Source organism: Acartia tonsa, chromosome 5 (genome assembly GCF_053477335.1).
Source record: "Acartia tonsa isolate MP-2025a chromosome 5, ASM5347733v1, whole genome shotgun sequence".
Taxonomy (NCBI): domain Eukaryota; kingdom Metazoa; phylum Arthropoda; class Copepoda; order Calanoida; family Acartiidae; genus Acartia; species Acartia tonsa.
This window is the reverse complement of record NC_137264.1, coordinates 16,527,419-16,548,994: the sequence shown is the minus strand read 5'-3', so window position 1 is coordinate 16,548,994 and position 21,576 is coordinate 16,527,419. Positions and strand designations below refer to the sequence as shown.

Here is a 21,576-nt window from a genome sequence, read left to right as displayed (position 1 = left end):
TATATTATTTTCCTTTGATTTTTATCTTACTTTATGGTTATCTTAAATTTTACTTGTTCAAAATTTTTAATATTTTTATTTTGATCATTAATTCATTATACCAAATACCACCTAATTCTACTTCCTAAATCTTATATAGCATTTGATACTTGCCAACATTAGTGCAAAACATGTAGCATATTATTTTGCTTTATGTGTGAGTGACATGCCATTAAAGCTTTAATTATTTAGTGTATGTAGTTTGGTTTGAAGTTAACATTTTGTTAGTTAATTTTTATCACGTTACTAAAAATATGTTTAGTCAGGCTAAAAACAGTAAATGTTTTTTATATTCATGGTATGTATTTTATGCTCATTCAGAATAATAAATGCAAATGAATCTATGTTATTTTGCTATTTTATTTTGAGAAATGAATAAAAACTGACATGCCGTACATAATGTAATGTAATATGTAATTAATATAGTCATAAATCTATATAAATTACATTTACACCACTATCCTGTAAATAATTTGTAATCATGTATTCATGACATGAGTTAGAGATAAGAAATCAGAATTAACTCACAAACTCCATCTTTTTGTACTAAGTTAAACAACATAATGTTAACCATGTTTTTTTTATGGAGAGAAAAACAATTATAAGTATAGTTTTATTAATCAAATATTGTTAAAATTTTTTTTAATTCTGTATGTATTAATATGTTTTGTATAAGTAGTCAAGATATGATATTTAGTTTTCCTACTGTAAATGCCAAGTTAATAATTACATTTATAGACTTGAATGTACCACACTGCATGTAAAAATTAAATGTTACAAAAAAAGTTCAAATAAATAAATAAATCTCAAATTTTTAGAGTAAAATATTGTAAACAATATTTTCATGGGAAATTAAATTATTTCTTACCATGTGTAAAATTTAACAAAAAGATACAGATCTATGTTACTTTGTTTTTTTCTTCTTCAAATTTTTAAACTATGTAACAAATTAAAAGGTATAAATCATACACAAAAAATCATTATTAACAACAAAAAACTCTTAAAGTACAAAAAATAAAAATGAATCATTTACCTAATCTATTCGATTTATCACCTTTGGTGTTTTTTTCCTCGTCAAGACTGACTTTTTTTTCTAAATAATGTCACGTGGAAAACAACATGGTTTCTACAGGAATAAAATAGTGATATAAAAATACAAGTTCTCTTCTAAAGAAGTTGATATGAAAAGAAATTTAATAATTAATTTGAAATAACTTACATAATTATCAATTCTCTTTAAACATAGTTTTGTTCTGACTAAATAACAAGCGTAATAATCTAAATTACAAGTAAAAAGGGGGGGGGGGGGCGAAAGTGACACTTTTTGAAACCAAAACTAAAAGTCAACAAAGGAACTCAACTAAAAAAAGAGTTACAGGTCTGAGATTTTGCATGGCAGTTGCTTTATAGGGGTAAAATATGGAACTGTGAAGAAACGGCGGCGCAACCGCCGAAAACCGCCGTTTCCCGCCGAATTTTTTTTTGCCTTTTATCGGCGGTTTTCGGCGGTTGCGACGCCGTTTCTTCACAGTTCCATATTGTACCCCTATAAAGCAACTGCCATGCAAAATGTCAGACCTGTAACTCTTTTTTTAGTTGAGTTTTTAGTTTTGGTTTCAAAAAGTGTCACTTTCGCCCCCCCCCCCCTTTCAAGTTAGTTTTAGACTATCATCAATCTACATCTTCTCTCAGCATTTATCTAGTGGGTAAAGCAAGAGTGAAACTACTGCTATGCAAACTAGTATAAAAAATTATCAAATCATTACAACGAGACCCAGAGAAATATTTATAATAGTCATTCCAATGGTTTCTGAGACATGCAAAAATTACACTTTGACATATCAGAAATAAATTTATATTAAACTCAATTTAATAAGAAGACACCCTGCAATGCTTAAACTGTTTTTAAACTATTTTTGAATGGGGGGTCAAAAATATACTAAGACACCTATAGAATCAGACTGCAGAGCCCAAATTTGAATTAAGTCCCCAATAAACTTTTTTTGGGGGATTTAAAAATTAATTTTTACTGTTGCTCTGGTCATTTTTACCAGATCAAAGGGTCTTTTTTTACTTCGTGTAATATTGTAACTTAGTGAACAATTTTATATAATTCACTTTATACTGATACAATAAAAAAAACATTACTCTGTTCAATGGAAATAATTTTTTTTCTAAAACAATTAATTTCATTGAAAAATCTGACATAATACAATAAAAAACATAATGCTGAATTTAAACCAATTAGAAATTAGAATTTCCGAAAGAGTGTTTTCACAAAGTGACTTATTTCAAACGTAGTTAAATAATTTTATTTAATAAAAATGAAAAGAATGAAAACCCTACTCATAAAAGATACATACTTTTTAAAAATATTTTTAAAAATATGTTTGAATAATCTTATTTTATATCATATTTGTATATGTGACAAAAATAAATTTGTTGTATTGCATAAACATTTGTTGTCATCTTAATTTATTTAACCCTTTACAGCCAATTTTTATGTGTTTTAATGTATAATAAACATGAAACGTTTTTATGTTAATTCATTGATATATTGTAAAGAATTAATTTTTAATTAGTATTGATAGATAAAATCAAAAGACCTAACTTTACTGTATACTAGCATACAATATTTACGAAGCAAAACACTCTAAAAGCTGAGTATTTTACCTACAAAGGGAAGAAACATCACGATTCAGTAAAAATTATTTAATCCATAGTAAAAAATAAACTTTAAAATCCTAATAAAAATTGATGTGCGCAATTGTTCTCATTTTTGGCTTTGCAGTATGATTCTACAGATGTCAAAGTATATTTTTAATATACCTTTTAAAAATAGTTTGAAAACAGTTTAACTTGATGGGTCATCACTTCCGTACAAAAACCAGTATTATAGCAATACAAAATTAAAATTAGCTGAAACATAATCAATAGCGAAATATTACAAATATACAAATAATATATCCAATGATAGTAAGAGCCAACAATATAATCGGAAACAATAATACACCAAAATGCTGTTTAATAGCTTAATATAAAGGTTTTACAATAAGGCATTAATATCAATTTATTCTGTTGATATTATGCGAGAATGGAGGCACAGTGCTTGACTTTTACTATCACTTGTGACGTAAGAGAATGGTATCTATATAAAATAATGAATGTATTGACAAGCCAATTTTTTATATCAAGATATTGTTACACAGAGTACCTTTTTTTAGGAGGAGCCAAATTCATAGAGAGCAAAGTAATTTTACACTTTGGTTGTGTCTGTTCGGCTAACGGTATTTAAGAAATGTTGATGTAAAACAATTGTCGCAGTTTTTGTCAAATTACATTTGACCCTATATGAATTTTTTGAAAAATAAAACCATACTTTTAATACTTGTCTTGGTTAAAGTACGTAGAGCAAGGGATTTAATAAAGCTTTGAAAATCTACTTTGGTTTGACTAAATTTCAATGTCTTTGTTAAATGATTTTATCAGAGTTTATATTTCCTTTATATAGCTCTACTGTTTTCCATGAAAGTGAGGAAAAAAAGTTTTATTTAAAATATTTCCTGTTTAAAATATGCAATTTAAACAAAATGGATTGTAAGATTTACAAGAAAATTTATATGCTGTGCTGTTATTCTTTTTCATAGAATCATAGAAAAAGTTTTTTTTTGCTTTATAATGATAAACTAAAATTTCAAATATAAGTTCTAAATGTACTTTGTAAACAAGAATCAAATTGTTTATATGCCCTTTAAAAACCACATTAAAGTAAAGGGTGTGTGTATGTCTGCTGTGTGTACCGAAGGATCTATCGAGCCACTGAACCGATATGGTTCTCCTTTACAGTGTAGCTTCTCATAGGTCCTGGGAAGGTTTATAAGAAAAGGTGCTCCAGATGAAATGATCCACCCAATTTAAAAAAAACAAACTTTTTCTTTAATTGAAGGACTCTCCCCCCCTTTCCGTAGTGAAGAAAAGAGTAACAGATGGATAGCATTAAAAACGATGTGTCATTTATATTTAAAAATACGTAAGTGGTTTAATCTCTTTTACTATCCACAGGACTATAAAAAGCTTTAAAAATTCATTCTGAAATAATTTCCAAAATCTAAAATTACTTAATATAACAACCAACTTCATTATAAGGACAAGTATAGCAATCTAAAATATTTATCTAAAAATCATTGGTTGACAGTTATACTGTGCAAAAACAGAAAAAAAGATTTAATGCTCTTGTCAGCTAAAATGGGAAAAATAATAGAAATCCTTTATAGGAACAAAAAAATGTTAGAGAGAAAGAAATGAACAAATTGGGTGATTCAACAATAAAACCAATAATGGTAATATTCTCTTAGAAATTTTTTTTCGATTTTAAAAATTTGAGTAACCACCCCCCCCCCCCCCCCCTCGACAACGAACAACTCTGGCCGCAGCGCTCGGCTCCCTAGCCTGCCTAGCCGCAGCGCTCGGCCCACTTGCCTGCCTAGCCGCAGCGCTCGGCTCCCTAGCCTATAACCTAACCTAAAATAGTTGTTCCTTTTTTTGTCGGGAGGGGGGGGGGGGGGGGTGGGGTTAGAGCCCCAAATTTTCAAATTGAAAAAGGAAAACGCCCAATAATTTTCTAATAAAATAGATAGATGTATGCATGAATGTTTATGGCAATTAACATTTCCCTGGACTCTCTGAGGGGTATTTCTTTCAGTTGTGTGTAAATTAGGATCTCTAAAATAGCTAAATAAAATATTTTTTATACATAAGCTTTATATTGTCCAAAGTCAGGTTTTGTACTAACTTTTTGGTGGGTAAAAACGCCACGAATGGGTGTTAATTTAGTGCACAAAAAGTAAAATTTGTATAACAAGAATTCCACTAAAAGGGTGCATTCGAAGAAAATCTAATCTTCTCCCAAATTCTTATCTGAGAATTGTATAAAGATTTTAAAAAGTAAAACTTGTTTTTTGCAAACCTAATTTTTTTATTAAAAGAATTCTATTATGTATATACTGTATAGTGAGGTTTTTGTTTTTAATAGTTAACATCTGATTTCTTCATTTTAGGGAAGCTTCACGTAGTAGGACTCGGTATTGTTTCAGACCAACTATTTTCAAGTTTAATCTTGGGGCGGTTATATGCTTTTTATTTGCTCCTTCAATCCCCTTAGAATACAGAGCCTATGCATGCTAAAGGCACATCCGATACAACTAAGAAACATATGTTAAGCTAAAGATAAATTATTATAAAATTAATTTAGTAGGTTATGACACCATATTAGACCATTAACCTAATTCCCTAATCCATACAATTAATATAACAGTGTAAATGTTTTTTTTTGTTCATACAAACCTTTTTAATAAGTCTGTTATTATTACCCAAGCAAGACAATTCTTTCATTAAATACGGCGAAGGTACCACCGACCCAGCTGATTTCCGCCGCCACCAAAACTTCTTTTGTTTTATCATTTCTTCAGGCGTTAGCCATTGTAGCTAATGCTGCTATGTTCGATGCGCAACATTAATAGTAGTGTAGGGAGAATGCATTGGCACAAAACAGGCGCAAATAATCACCAAAAACAGTTAAGAATTTACGAAAAGGATCCTGCAATCAAAAGGCATCAAGTATGATAGTTTTGATAAAAATTGTAATAATTGTATTCCTCAGTGATTGAGATTTCATCTGGATTGAGTGTTGAGTTCAGGCTCATATTTGTCTCCTACGCAGTACACAAAATCAATATTCTTTAGGTACATTTTTTTTTCCAGGGGCAATTTCTATTAAGAGGGTGTTTGCAACCTTCCACAAATATACCTTCCCAGGATCTAAGAGAAGCTACACTGTAAAGGAGAATCAATTGGCTCAGGAGGTAGTGAGATCCTTTGGTACACAATTACAGGCATCCTGTTACATTTAAATAAGGATTTAAAATTATAAAACTTTGATAAAGGTAAGAAAAGGAGAAAATATTTTTGAATTTCGTTTTGGGGTTGTTCCAACCACCCAGAGATGTTAAATGGACAAGGCAATGAACGATAAATTAATGTAGTACAATCCAATCAAGACAAGCCCCTAAATTCATTCAGCCAAAGATGACAGACCCGTGTTTATTAAACCTAAGAAACCAGTATAATATACAATCCAATAATATTAAAACAGAAATATTATCAGTTTTCTCGTATTCATTCGAATCCGGTGGATAGGAACCGGTTCTCATCCATACGAAAAAACTATGTCTAGCATCGTATTACATCCAGCTTTCTACGAATATAGAAATGTACGATCATAAGATTAAAACCAGTTTTTTAGCCGGTGCCTCCGGCACCTCGGGGCTAAAAAAACTAGTTTTAATCTCATAATTGTACTTTCTATATCTGCGGAAAGCCGTTTATAATACGATGCGAGAAATAACTATTATAAGATTCATGTCCTGAAAGATAAGAAGTAATATAAAATGAATATTTGTATAATACATGATTACTTAGTCATTAGTAATACAAGACATACTAGGACATTGTTACTATAAATAGCGCAACAACAACAATGAATCTATATATTATACAATTGAAAAGAACAATAAACTATAATACAATAGGTACTAATATAAAAATCAAAGAGAAAAAAATGCGCAGTGATTGTAGAGACTGAATTGAGTTGATTGATGGTGTAAGTCGAGTGCCCGTCGGTAGGTCGAACATAGGGATATACTATATGTACAGAGCAGGTACGCTACTTAAAATTATCATATGTAGAATTAATTGATATATAGTATTACGTAAGCAGAAGTATAGAATGTTATAGGCAAGAACAAAGGAGGTCAAGATTTACCCAGATATCTACCAAAGAAGAACAATATAATTATTGACCAATTAAAAAATATATTTCTCTCGAACGGCAAATATTGGTATTTGATAATTAGTAAACACTATTTTCATGTTTATTAACATCAATTTTTTTTATAGAAATATTAGTTTCACTTGAGTTACCAAGTGCACATCCTCAAGTATAAAATGTAGAAGCAAAAAAAAGCGAAATAACAATGCAATTTATAATCATTATGTACAAACAGATGAATTAGTTATAGAGTGGCTACAATATTTATAAGAATATGATAAGTATTAGATATCTAACAATAGAATATGTAGATAAATCTATAATTGATCATTAATACTACTTTTGTCTGCGAAGCTATACTAAAATGTCCAATGCCCATTCTTCCGCTAGCTAAGTGAAGCAAAATCGGCGTCTATTTATAAAAAGGAAAGCAATTCTTGAAATTAATTAGCATCTACTCCAATTTTTATAATGTCCGTTGTAAACTCCATTATAGGTAGCATTCTAGGGAATTGCAAGAAGCCGGTAAAGCACTGATGACCACCTCTTTATTTTTTAAACAAGGATGACAACATCCATAAAAGCAAAGCCCTGAAACGGTAGGACAAACGGACATTAACACTTGTATAGTGTTAAAACTGAAAAATTAGAAAATAAATAAAGCAAAATTGTGGGTAAATTTGTTGAAAAACTTCTTGATACAGGATAATGTTTATGGACATACTTACATTTTTAGGAATTGATTATAGAGTTGCTTTACTTATAATATTGTACTTTGTTGTCCTAGGAATCAGTATACCAAAAATCAGAACAATCGGATAATTCGATCACATAAAAATTAGTTGTAAAAAAATAAAAAATCAAAATGTTTAAAATGGACGTACGGACATTCTGGTAATGATTATAGAGTTGCTACGCTTTCTAAATCGTACATAACTACTACAGAAATCACCATGCAAAATTTAAAATCTATAGGACAATTCTAACATGCCTAAATTAATAAAAAAAAGCTATCCATCCTAGAAGTACGAACGGACTGACCCTAATTATAGAAAAGCTTTGCTTTTAAAAAGAGAAATCAAACGGCTCCGCATCGCTGTCCGTAACGGATAGCTTTTTTCAATAATTTAGGCTTGTTAGAATTGTCCTATAGATTTTAAACTTTGCATGATGATTCCTGTAGTAGTTAGGTCAGATTTAGAAAGCGTAGCAACTCTATAATCGTTACCAGAATGTTCGTTCGTCTATTTTAAACATTTTGATTTTTAACTTTTTCTAATAACAATTTCATATGATATAATCATCCGATTAATCTGATTTTTGGGGTACTGATTCCTATTACAATAAGGTAAAATATTTGAAGCGAAGCATATCTATAATCAAGTACTAAAAATATCAGTATGTCCTTAAACAGAGGCTAATTCTTAAAAAACTTTTTGGATCACTGCCTTACTAAAATTAGTGAGGCTCTCTAAAATTAGGTGGGGATAATTTTGCCTCACTGCGATCCTCACTGATTTTAGTGAGGCAGTGAGCCAAAAGGTTTTTTAAGAATTCACCTCTGTTTTAGTACTTGATTATAGATTTGCTTTAAGAATTCACCTCAGTATTCTGTATTTAAGAAGTTTTTTTTAGATAAAATAAAATACGATCAGGGTGGGGTGGATAGTTTTTTCCCCTTATGCCTTAACCTGTGGGGTTACCCATTACCAAATATAACCAAACTGACCTAAATTAATAAACAAACATGCAAAAAACTTATCCTGCCTTTTATTATTTTATTTTCATTTAACGGGAGGGGGTGGGGAGTGTTGTATCAGCGCTAAAGAGTAGCCATACAACGAACGAAAAAGCATTATAAAAAGAAACTAGATGTAGAGATTCAGAGATGTAAAGGAGGATGTGCTTAAGGACCATTTGGGCAGGGGGGGGGGGGGTTTACTCGAGAACCCTTAGAGCTAGAGGGAGCTAATTTTGGATTTAAGCTTCTATGGGGCCAAAGTTACTTTTAAAATTATCGTCGACCCCCCACCCCCCCCCCAAAAAAAAAAATTTTTTTTTTTGGGGGGGGGTAAAAATTTTTTTTTATTGCATTTCTCGCCGAATTAGGCAATTTGGAATCATTTGAGACCATGTTATTTTTTTCAAAAATTTTTCGCCTTACAAGCAACCCTGCGGGGGGACTTGGTCATTTTTTTCAAATTCTCGTTTATGAAGGTATATCTTAAATACAGTATGCTACTCTCTTAGTTTTAGAGATAATTGGATGAAATCTTTTGGGCTGGGTCACTAATTACCCCAACTATTGGTATCTTTAAAAAAAACGGCGGCGGGACCGCCGCCTTTTCCGCCGCCACCAAAAATTTTTTTTTATTATATTTCTCGCCGAATTAGGCAATTTGGAATCATTTGAGTTCATGTTATTTTTTTCAAAAATTTTTCCCCTAACAACCAACCCTGCGGGGGGACTTTTTTTTCAAATTCTCGTTTATAAAGGTATATCTTAAATACAGTATGCTACTCCCTTAGTTTGAGAGATAATTGGATGAAATCTTTTTGATTGTGTCACTTATTACCCCAAGTTTTGGTATCTTTAAAAAAAAACGGCGGCGGGACAGCCGCTCCCGCCGTCCGCCGCCGTTTTCCATTTTGAAAAAAATAACATGGTCTCAAATGATTCCAAATTGCCCAATTCGGCAAGAAATGCAATAAAAAATTTTTTTTTGGTGGTGGACGGCAGGAGCGGCGGTCCCGCCGCCGTTTTTTTTTTTTAAGATACCACAACTTGAAGTAATTAGTGACACAATCAAAAAGATTTCATCCAATTATCTCTAAAACTAAGAGAGTAGCATACTGTATTTAAGATATACCTTCATAAACGAGAATTTGAAAAAAATAACTAAGGTTGCTTGTAAAGCGAAAAAATGTTGAAAAAAATAACATGGTCTCAAATGATTCCAAATTGCCTAATTCGGCGAGAAATGCAATAAAAAATTTCGTTTTTGGTGGCGGCGGAAAACGGCGGCGGACGGCGGGAGCGGCGGTCCCGCTGCCGTTTTTTTTTAAAGATACCAAAACTTGGGGTAATTAGTGACACAATCAAAAAGATTTCATCCAATTATCTTTAAAACTAAGAGGCGAAAAATTTTTGAAAAAAATAACATGGTCTCAAATGATTCCAAATTGCCTAATTCGGCGAGAAATGCAATAAAAAAAATTTTTACCCCCCCCCCCCCAAAAAATAATTCCAATAAAGTATAAACCATTTTCTGACTAGACTTTATCCAATATCCACATCAAATAAAAAACAGCCTGATGACTATGCCTCTTATTTTAGAATTCAAGCATTTTTTTCAAGATAATGAGGATTCCTATAGAATCTTGGTATATAATTGTTCATATAATGAAACTTATGAGATAGAAACTAGTATTGTCATGTGAGCTACTTCTGAAAGAGAAACCACTGAAATTTATTGTTTTTGTCGACATCAACATAAACTTTTCAGAGAGAAGTTGTTTCCATCTTAATTCCAATTTTAATAAGATTACCTTCAGTAATTTAGGCGACTATAAAATTTTCCAGAAAAAAAATTTCAGAAATGGGAGAAAATACTGAAACACCACTCCATATTTATTTAGAGGGCTATTAAAAGGTTCAGGACGCTGAAAAGTATATAACCAACTTATTACATACCTGAATTTACAATCACCATGTGACACAAAGCAAGTACCTACATATGTCGAATGTATAAAAGAAACAGGATGTCTGTCTGTCTGTCTCAGTTTAGCGAATAAACTCTAACCACTGAACCAATTCCTTTACAGTAAAACTTTTTATAGGTCACTGACCACCTAAAAGGTGACAAAAAGCCTTTAACAAACAAATGCAGGTGCACCCCTTATATTTCAGGTTTACTCAATTAATTCTTTACATTTCAAACGTTACTATCTCGGATAACAAAAAGCCCATTGTTTAAAAGCATTTTGGAAAGATATAGACACATTATAAATAGAATAGTTTACTCTTTTAATAATCCTTAGCAAACTAAATATGAAAATATATAGATATTGAATACACAAAATATTTCCTTGCACCAAATAGGTATGCAAGGTGAAATATAAATTCAGCAGAAAATCATGTTTTTGTTTCTTGTTTTAAGTTCCGCAAATTATTACTACAGCACAAACTTACTAAACTTCACGCACTTTAATAAACACATTTAACACTCGTAACCTTTTTTTGCTATTGTGTAATTTTGACAATTTGAAATTAAGACACTTTTAAGGAAGCTATAGGTAGGTAAAGCAATAAAAATATGAAAAAAAGGGAGAAATATTGTTAAAATAAAAGTTGAAACTTTAAAAAATAATTGAAATCTGTGTGATATATATATATTTGAGGAGCACTTTAATTTTCAATTAAGCCTTACCTATATTTTAAAATATTTATAAAAAAGCAATTTCTTGAAAATTAATCCTAACCATTTCTGCAACAAAATATTTTTATAATACCAAAATACAATAATATTCAAAATATTTCTTAGCCAAAAATGTCTTTACGAATTCAGAAAGATGATACCAATGCTATTAATATAAATTATTTTTGTAGGTTTTTAAAATATTTATGTTGGAGGGAAAGGTTAGTATTAGGACAGCTAGCTATAACCAACAAGCGAATTAATTATTTAACCCTATTTCACCATACTTGCTTAAAACCTGTTTTTTGGAAGATTCAATTTTTAGCATCAAAACAGTCCAACTATGGTAATTGATATATTATTACATGGATGTTGCACCAGATTTTCATCTACTGTTGTAAAAATCCACTGTCAGCTGGATAAAATAACAAAACCCACCTTCCACCTTCTTGACCTTTTCCCCTCCCCTCCTACTGGATAAACGAACAGACTAATAAATGAGTACCATATTAGAAGGGAGGGAGACCCCATTGGACTGTTTATTACACAAGTCTTATTTCATAATAACGTTTTCTTATTCGTTGGCAAAACAACTTTAGTGATTTTACTGAATTTTGATTGGTTGGTTCATAAAGTTAAATGTCCAAACGCTTCAACCACTAATTGTAATATACAGAAGAGGTTATTTTGTGTAGCATCATTTGGGATATATATCAATTTATTTGTCATGGTCTTATATCCCTTTAGATCCCTGCATATTAGCAACCTATTTTGACGACACATTTTCCCTTGTCAATATATCCATGTATGCTATATCCATTGCGATGGTGAGGTACGTGGTTATTAGACTGGCCCAAAAAAACATGAATTTTTAAATCTTTACCATATCAATTTGCGGATACCTTGAAGTTGTTACCGGCTCAAATGTAGACCTTTTTGTGAAAACTAGACCTCTCTACAATGAAAATTTATATCGAAATTTCAATCTTAAGCTTTTTATCAAAAACTTCATATTTTCATGATTTTAACAAGAAATAATTAAAGAACTGCCAACCTAAAATAATGTAACAAGAGTTCAAATATGAAGCAATTATAAAAAGTAGGCAGAACCGCCATTCCTGCCGAATAATTCCGAAAAACGTCTAAAAACATTGTTTTATTTAAATTGATCATTTGTGTACGAAATTGAACTAAAACAGTAGATATTAGTCTTATGAGAAGAGAAATGATGAAAAACTCAAAAAAAATATACGTTTTAAAGACATAAAATAGGAAAAAGTGTTTTTAATAAATTTCATGGCTCAACAGACATTGTCGCCAATAAAGAGACAATTTACTTAAATAAAAAAATAAATGTAGGTAAAAAAATATGTAATATACTTATTCTCATATTCAACTTTTAAAAAAACATACTAATAAAAAAATTAATATTGCAAAAAATAATTTGACTGTTTTTTGTTAAACCAGGAATAAAGAGTAAGGCTCATCTTTAATTATTTTTCTTCAATGATTTTGCAGTATGAATTAGCTTTCCCAAATTATTGTAATTGTACATAAATAAATTTTTATACTTTCTTTCTTCATATGTTTATTCCTGGTGATTTTAATATTTTATTTCAATGTTTGTAAACAAACAGACAGAAAATTTGATGTTTTGCTTTATATCTGGTGGAAGGCTTTCATAATTTGATGAAGAAAAGGTGAAAATAAATATGCATTTAGCGAGATAGCGATAGATTTTTTCTTAAAATCAATTATAGGGCTAAAATCTACAAACAATACATAACCTATTTTTACATTCCGCACATTGAAAAGCGATTTAGACCTTCATTTGGGCCACACTAATGGTTATATCTGATTGGGTGCTCAATGTTAAATATAATCTAGATACATAATCTATAAATCAGCCAACAGGAATAATCAGGTTAATTAATGGTTAGAAAATGAACAGATAAAACTTAGGATAAAGCATTTCTTTAATTTCGTTAAAAGTGAAACATATAAGAAAACAAATATAATAAGATGTGCATAGTTTAATTTCTAATGATAAAATATCTTTCAGGAAATTATATAGCCAAAAAAAATTATGGTTTGTAATAATGGAACAAATCCTATTTATGTATAAATAAACAAAAAGGTTTCGTCTGCTTAGAAATTCATTGTTTAGTTTCATGGAATAAGAGGTCATAATGACCATCTAAATCTACTATATCTATCTATTCAAATTACAAATCTAAAACTTGAATTTGTACTCTCAATTAGGACCGTACCATACAAAAAAAAGAAATAAAAGTATAACTTTAACTTTACTCATATAACTTGTTGCTTTCTGTTCGGATTTTATATTGACAGCATAGCAATTGAATCCATTTAAAAATTTGACCTCTATTATATTATCCTGCTGGTGGTATATAGCGCCATGAGAGGCAAAAATAATAAGAGAAAACTACACAGCCACCACTAAAGAAGCACAAAAACGGGTGGGATAACCTAATGTTTTAAAACTTTTTAAAAGGATTAGATCTTAATTCTTTTAATATAGTATGCTTAAAATTAAAAAAAAACTTCCTGTGGACAGTCCTTTTCATTCTTATAATTCATTCTTGTCTGCTGTTAAAAGATTGTTTTGGTTATTGATAAAGTAAACAATGCCGCGATTTACCTACATTATCGATGGTGAAATACAAATTTTGCCCCCCAACGACAGCTGAAAAAGGCAATTTAATAAAGGTTGCGTTATTTTGCCCCCCAAATCAATTTCTGAATTAATTTGCTTGTTGGTTATACCTTATTCCTGGTATTAGGATATCTTTTTCAAATAAAAGTAAATACACTTCTAGACGAGTGTACAAACCTTTCATTTTACTTTTCCTAACTTAAATAAAATTCTGGAAAAATTCAGTTTTTATCTCTCTATACATTTGATATTTGATTGAATTTCAGAATTACTAGATAAAAAGCATCTCTAAAACTCCTTTATTTATTTATTCAATAAAAATATTCTCTTTTCTCCTGGAAGGAATATTTCTTCTGAAGAGAATAATATTTAGCCAATAATGCCTGACAAAAACCAATTTAAATACTCAAAGCTTCTTATTTTAATTTATACATTTTAAACAGGCGGCTGCGATTTACTAATCAAGTGCGGCTTACAAGATCAGCCTTGCTTTTTGTCACTTAAAACTCAAATCAAAATTCTAATTTTTTTTTTTAATTAAAATTTTCCTAAAATATTATATATTAATTTACCTACTGGAAAAATAAATTTTTATTTAATAAAAGTAAAGGAAATTTATTAAGTACTATTGATTTAATTTGTGTTTAAATCATTCATACCGCTTAGAGACGTAATTTTATATTTTTTACACTAATTGGATGTACTTTTACAAAAACGTCCAAATGACAACATCAATAGCGAAGCACAAAGATATGAAAAAAACTAAACAAAGAAACAAACATACCTATCAGTTGTGAAATAAATCGATATTTTTTTTCAAGGGGTGGTATTGGTGGAGGGCCTTAACCCTCAGTTGAAAATAGGGATATAATTTCCCATTAAGTAGATTACTGAAAATCAATGTCAGAGGGAAGGAATAAAATATTCCTGCCTTCCCTAAACTGTTTTTGTTTATTTTAAAATAAATTCAATGAAATTGTCCTAGGATCCCTAGATTAAAAAGAACCGAACACTACTTAACATATTTCTTCAAAATTCATTAAAATCTTTTAATATACTATGATTTTTGAATATTTTTTGGTTTAATGATTTTATGTATTGCCTTTTCGTTGATGTAGTTAGATAATTTGAAGGCGGAGGCGGCCATATTTGAACTTCTGGAGGTTCCAACTAACAGAGCCATGGGATCCTGACCATGCACGGGGGCACTTCAACACAAAACCTTTTTAATAGTCACTTTGTCTGTCTGTCCGTCTGTAACGCTATGATGGGAATGTAATTTTCTTGCTGCTAAATTAAATAGACAGCTAATATTTTGGGCGATGATTCCTCTGACGATTTCTTGGTTTGTCTATCTGTCTATCATGCTTTAAAAGACAAAGATACTTATTTTATATAAAGGTTACTTGATTTATAACAAAAATTATTAATAGCATTTTCTCTCTCTCTCGAAACAACTGCTCTATAACTCACTTAGTCCGTGTTTCTACCAATGTTTTTTTTTTCTTTGTTATCCTGGTAATTCAGTTTTTTTGTAAATACTTAATAATAGTAGCTGGATGTATGCTTTAATTTCCACACAATTTAATGGGGTTCTAAACTATAGAAAAAAAAATTTGTCTTTCATACCTAAACTGTAAAATTTTAGTTCAAAACAGAAAAAAAAAACATAGAATGAATACAGTTTCAATCTTAACTATTTAATCAGAAATGGAAGATCAATATTAACTAAATGTACATAGAAAACTTATTCATGAAATGTAATATTTCATTTTCAGCACTTTTAGATAATTTTTTATAGGTGAAGGAAAATGTAACTTTTTGTTCTTGTAATTTGAGATATAAAACAATCAGAACTAGAAGCAAATAAATCTAATTTTGACACAAAATCAAGAATAGGCAACAAGCTTTGGAAAAATAAGATAGTTTATTTATGGAAATATATCTGTTAAACCCTGTTTTACTCGGTATCTGAATTTATTCACACTTATCCTAGCTTATCCCAATATTTATTGGCCATTAACATTTATACAAACTTTAGAAAATAGACTAAAACCTTTCAAAATTAAAAGAAAATAAGTATTATTAGAATTAAGTAGATAAAAAAAAAGAGTTAGCCGCCAACTTTTCCACTGGTTTACATTAACTTCCGAATATGGTATTATTTCATATCGATAAAAAAAAAAAAAAAAAAATAGTTGCTCATTAATGAACATCAAATATAGAATAGAAACATTATTAAAAAAGTGTTTCTTTTGGTAAACTATCTCCTAATATTTCAAATATTTCAGAACGATGTTATAGCCCTTTTGGGGTAAACTAACCAAACAGGAATTAAACCTAATTATTAGCTACTTGACCTAAAATAAATATCAAAATAAAATAAAAAAGTTTGTTAGTGCATGCATTATGATTCTTAATGCAATGTTTTAAATAATCATCTAACTAATTTTGTTCTTTTTACGGATGTTCTTTTATTTAAGCTCCCAATCTTTTTTACTTTAAAGTTTAAACACTATTTTTAATACAAAATGTTGTGATAATAAATAACCAAGAATTGAGTGAGATAAGACACGCTAATTCAAATTTATCCCCTTTTAAAACAAAATTATAAAAAGTTAGGAAAAGCAAAAATAGAAAAAAAACCTTATCTCTTATGTAAAAGTAACATGATGTTTGTCTGTACCGATGTACCTCACTAACCGCTGAACCGTAATAGGTTGTTCTCCTTAAATTAATTCTTTTTATGGGTTCTTATATCTTCTATGAAAAAGCCATTAGAGGCTAACTAATCTGTTTTAAAAATGTATTTTTTTCTTGGCAATTAGTTTTTTATTCTTGCAACTATTCCATAAAGAAACTTCTCACATAATATTTCTTTACGGGGTTATAAAATATTGTTTTATTTCCAGTTTAAAACCCACGGATTTATTTTATAAATATCTGTAGGTTTATAACATGAAATATAGGGAAAAATAAATGTCCTGAAAACAACTGCAGTTTACTTAACGTAAAGACTTATCTTATTTTTCTTAAACCACAGGATCTTTCAAAGATCTTTACTGTAGAATTTCTATATGTTTTATTTATATACAGCTACTATTAAGAGTAGCTCAACTGAGTATGATAGTCCATTCAAAAATAAAAAGACATTTTTGTAAATTTGTGTAAACTATATTTTCTCTTTCTGTAGGGCATGTTTAGGCATTTCATAACATTGTCAGTTAGACATCTTTTTTATTAGCTTAATTTCCTACTAGTGGCTACGCCCCTCTAGGGGCAAGGAGTTGATCTCCATACCCATTTTAATTTTAGTTTTAAATAGAATAAGTAAACTAAAATAAAAAAAATTATGGGTTGAGACATTTTTTTCTAAAGAAACCTCCCACAAAATAATTAAAACCCTTCTCATAACCTATAAAAAGCCTCACTCTGATAGAGCAACCATATTGGTTCTCAGAGGATAGAAAGATACTTGGTACAGACAGACAGACTCACAAACACAGATAGATTATGTACAAAAAAATTAATAAATGAAGATGTTAAGAACATATTCCAATCCCTAAATTTTATTATATTGGTAAATGTTGCAAATTGTTTTTAAAAATTCAATTTAGAATTTCGAATGTGAATAATTGAGCAAAAAAACAATTTAATCCAGAAACAACGTAGATTACGTGGATCAGGTAGCTAATTCTGAAATGGCTGGAATAAGCAGATGTTCATCATTATGCAAGACTTTGAGATTTCTCAATAATCAAAATAAGGCTATCTAAATTTTGAATAAGAGTTTTTTTTACAGTTCAACAGAATAGATTAGTATTACTTCCAAAGACTAATTTCTTTTTATTAGAAAAAAAGAAGTATTTAATTTCTTATTCTATTTGCTGTAATACTTTCTTTGTCATCCAAAACAGGGGGAAATTCATTAAAATGCTGTGTTTAAACCTTTAGATAAAGGTTGTGCATTGAAAGGGTCGAATGTCTCCATAGTTGGGATAAATAGTGATTTGGAACTAGCTACAAATGATTGGCTCAATTTAAGTTACGGGTCACTCTTTATCTGGACAGTTATTTAACAGTTATATAGACTAGGGTGGGTTGATATTGGACATTTTTTTCTGAGACCTTACAGGGAACTTGTGCATGATTCTTATACGCAGTTTTGCGGAGCCGTGGAGCCGCCATATTTTGCTGGAGTTTTTCTTGATTTTAGGTCGGAGCCGGATCCAAATCCGGAGCCGCTATCATCACAGACGGCTCCACGGAGCCGGAGCCGCACCAAAATCAAACGGCTCCGCAACGCTGCTTATAAGTATAATACACCTCTGGAAGATTTAAAATTTATCTTAAGTCTAAAATCCTAGCCTTAGAAATGAATAAAAAAAACACCAAATTTAGATTTTTTCAAGAATTTGCCAACTTTCAAAGATTTTTTCATTAATTTCTAAGGTAAGGAACGAAATATTTTAAAATGTACCTAGGTTCTGGATTCTACTCCTCAAGGCTTTATCAGAGAGTACCATAAAGCCAACTTAAAATAAAGGGAGGGGGCGGAAGTGACACTTTTTGAAACCAAAACTAAAAGACAAAGAAACTCAAATAAATAAGGATTTACAGCTCTTAGATTTGGCATGGAAGTTGCTTTAGAGAGGTACAATATCATATGGAACTGTGAAGAAACGGTGGTGGAACCGCCGCTCCCACCGTAAACCGCAGTTTCCCGCCAAAATTTTTTTGCCTTTTCTCGTCAAACTAGACAATTTTGAATCATCTGAGATAAACTAACTAACTGTTGTTTCAAAAAAATTTCCCTCATATTTTCACTTGACACTTAACAAAAAAAATTAAGTGTCAAGTGCAAATTAAATGAATGGCATTATACTTCTAGTAAAACCACACTTCTCTTCTCCTGCATTAGTAGCCATCCACTTTCCTGTTGTTTCTCATATTTTAATTTGGCGAGAATTTCGCCTCCCCCCTTTTAAACCATCCAGATGTGTATTATACTCATAAAAATCATGTGCAAGTTCCCGCTAATGTCTCATATAAAAATGTCCAAAATCGACCCAAACTAATATATAATATTTGAGAATAAATGTAATGTAGACAGTATTCTAAATAATTTTATCGATGTAAAACATGAATGCACTAAGTACTGGTCAGACAGAGAGGTTTATAAAGTTTATTCGAAAAGAATTACAAAATTGAAAATTAAGTACAGATAACAAGAAGGATTATCCTAAGTAGTAGCAAAGCTTTTATATTTTTGTGGGTGTCTGTGATTTAAGCTTGTCTGTAATTCAAAATAAAACTAATTGCATAAAATCATTAGCGACCAAATGCTATTTTAAATCAAAAACTGTTTGTTAAAGCTGTTTAAACGTTTTAAAATCCTGTGTCTATATGTATGTGTGCAGGGATCTAAAGGGGATAAATAACAATGGCCGATAAATTGATGTACATCCCCAATGATAACACACAAAATATCCACTTCTGAAGATTAAAATTAGTGGTCAAAACAATCAACTTAATAAACCAACCAATCAAAATACAGTAAAAGTCCCCAAAGTTGTTAAGCCGACGGATAAGAAAGCGTTACTATAAAACTTTGGGGTCTAGTGTAATAAACAGCCCATTGTTCCCCCCCCCCCCTCTCTCTCTATGATATGTATGTATGTGTGTGCCCCCTGCCTGAATGCCCAACTTCTGACAGAATTGAGTTGTCTGGATGTTTACAGTTGCTTGCGGTTGCTGAACCTAAAAATTATTAAAACTTCCATGTAGAATTAGATGAGATAAAAGTGAACAAGAATGACAAAATCCTTAAGAATCAAAGCAAAAAGAAATAAACTAAATAGCAAAATATCAGGAAAAGGCTATCAATGTTGGTCATATAATAGATGCACAAAACTTTTTCAGAATCCGAATTCATATAGAATATTTTTTCACAGGTGTCCTGGATAGGAAACAGGTTTTTTTTGACATACGTCTCACAAGACCTATGTAGTCATGACCGGGAGACAATGACGGTTCAGTACATGACTTTCGTTAAATCACAGCTGATTATTTTTGTGGATTTTTTTGAAAATTACTTTTATACCCAAATTTTCATAGTTTTTCCCCAAAAAATCACAATTTTCTCACATTTGCAGCTTAGTTAACCTTAATTTACACAAGAAAAGTAAAATAAATACAGCTGAACTAAGGACTGTGTTATCATCAATAACAAAATCTTTAAGAATCTTGAATAATCTAAGATTTGTAGTCTAGAAATGAAATAAGAGTTATTTAAAGTAAATATTTGAATTGATGTCTAAACAGCTCTTGTAATTAACTTTAAAAAAATATTTCATGTCCCTGTTGCATGCCTCACGACATATTATATTGTTAAAACATGGTTTCAGACTATGAAAAGACCTCCCTCTGAGGTTCCTAATGAAGTTAACACAAACATGCTTCAGAAACAGAAATGATTCTGTTCCAAGTTTCCTTGAAATATTAACAAGTTATCCTGCTCAATATTGGTTCCTGGCTGATTTGATGTCTCAACATCAAAACAATATCTGCTCGGGGTATAACATATATCCATAAACACTGTTGCCATGTTCAAAGTCCTATATTACCATATATCAGGCTATAATTGAATATACAACCAGTCCCTGGTTCAAAATAGCTTGGCAGAAGGTTAATATATTTAACAAGTGGGATTATCACTTTTGTACACACTGCTTGTCTTTACTACTGATTAAATGTCATAGTGAGAACCATGGAAGGTTTTCATAGGTGAACCTACAGAATGATTATAGATAAACATTGGATTCACTCTAAGCTGGATGGATAATTTGCAAGTTAGTGTATTCAAACATTATGTTGATAAATGTAAGAGCAGCTAACTGACAGGAAAGCACTTGGCTCGTAGCTTGAAGAAAATAATAGTAGCTTATGACTAGAGTGAATGTGAATGCTGGTTACATGATCATAACTGGATTTTATTTAAGTGTGGGTTCCAATGGCAACTTTAAAATCCAATTTGAAAATAAACACAGGCAAGTTCTTTGTCCTAAGCAGATCAATACTACCCTTCCTAAAAGCTACCAGTAGTAAAGGGACCTAGGAAGGTGTTAAACAGGAAGACCAAAATGTTGGATTAGCAAAGCAAAAATAAAGGGCAGTTTGTCTATCAAGTGGTGTTAAATTTGGAATCATAGACCCACCTGACTTTCAATCAGCAGAGTAGGTGGAAACCATGGTGAGTAATAGAGAATGAGAGGATATGAGCTCTTAGCTGAAGTAACTAAGGCAAGGGAGTCTTAAAGACCCATGGAAAGATCTCTCATGACAGTAGCTGGTTCATAGGAAACCAAAGGAATTAAAAAGTAAGAATACTTGAAATTTTATTCTGAATCTTGAGGTTATCCCTTTATATGGCAAAAACTCAAGCAACAAGTTCAATAGCAAACAAGTACCTTAACAGGAAGTTGACAAGAACTTTGAAGAGAGAGTCAAAAGTGTGTGAAATTGTTGATTAAAAAACAAGGTCAGAATTCTAAACTGACTTCCATCAAGATTTATAGGCTGGGTGAAACATGTCAGCCAGCTAGAATAGAGGTCTG

The 21,576-nt window shown here is 30.7% G+C and overlaps 1 protein-coding gene across 1 annotated transcript in view; it reads right to left on the bottom strand.

Moving 5' to 3' along the window:
• The window catches only part of ldbr (lariat debranching enzyme), a 73,138-nt gene that overhangs the window by 16,829 nt on the left and 34,733 nt on the right, over nucleotides 1–21,576 (bottom strand). Inside the window, exons 13-15 of the mRNA XM_080160548.1 lie at nucleotides 19,655–19,720; nucleotides 15,063–15,149; nucleotides 5,696–5,750 (exon numbers count right to left, since the gene is read on the bottom strand). Of these exons, the coding sequence (XP_080016674.1) occupies nucleotides 5,696–5,750; nucleotides 15,063–15,149; nucleotides 19,655–19,720 (208 nt within the window). The remainder of the gene's footprint in view (nucleotides 1–5,695; nucleotides 5,751–15,062; nucleotides 15,150–19,654; nucleotides 19,721–21,576) is intronic.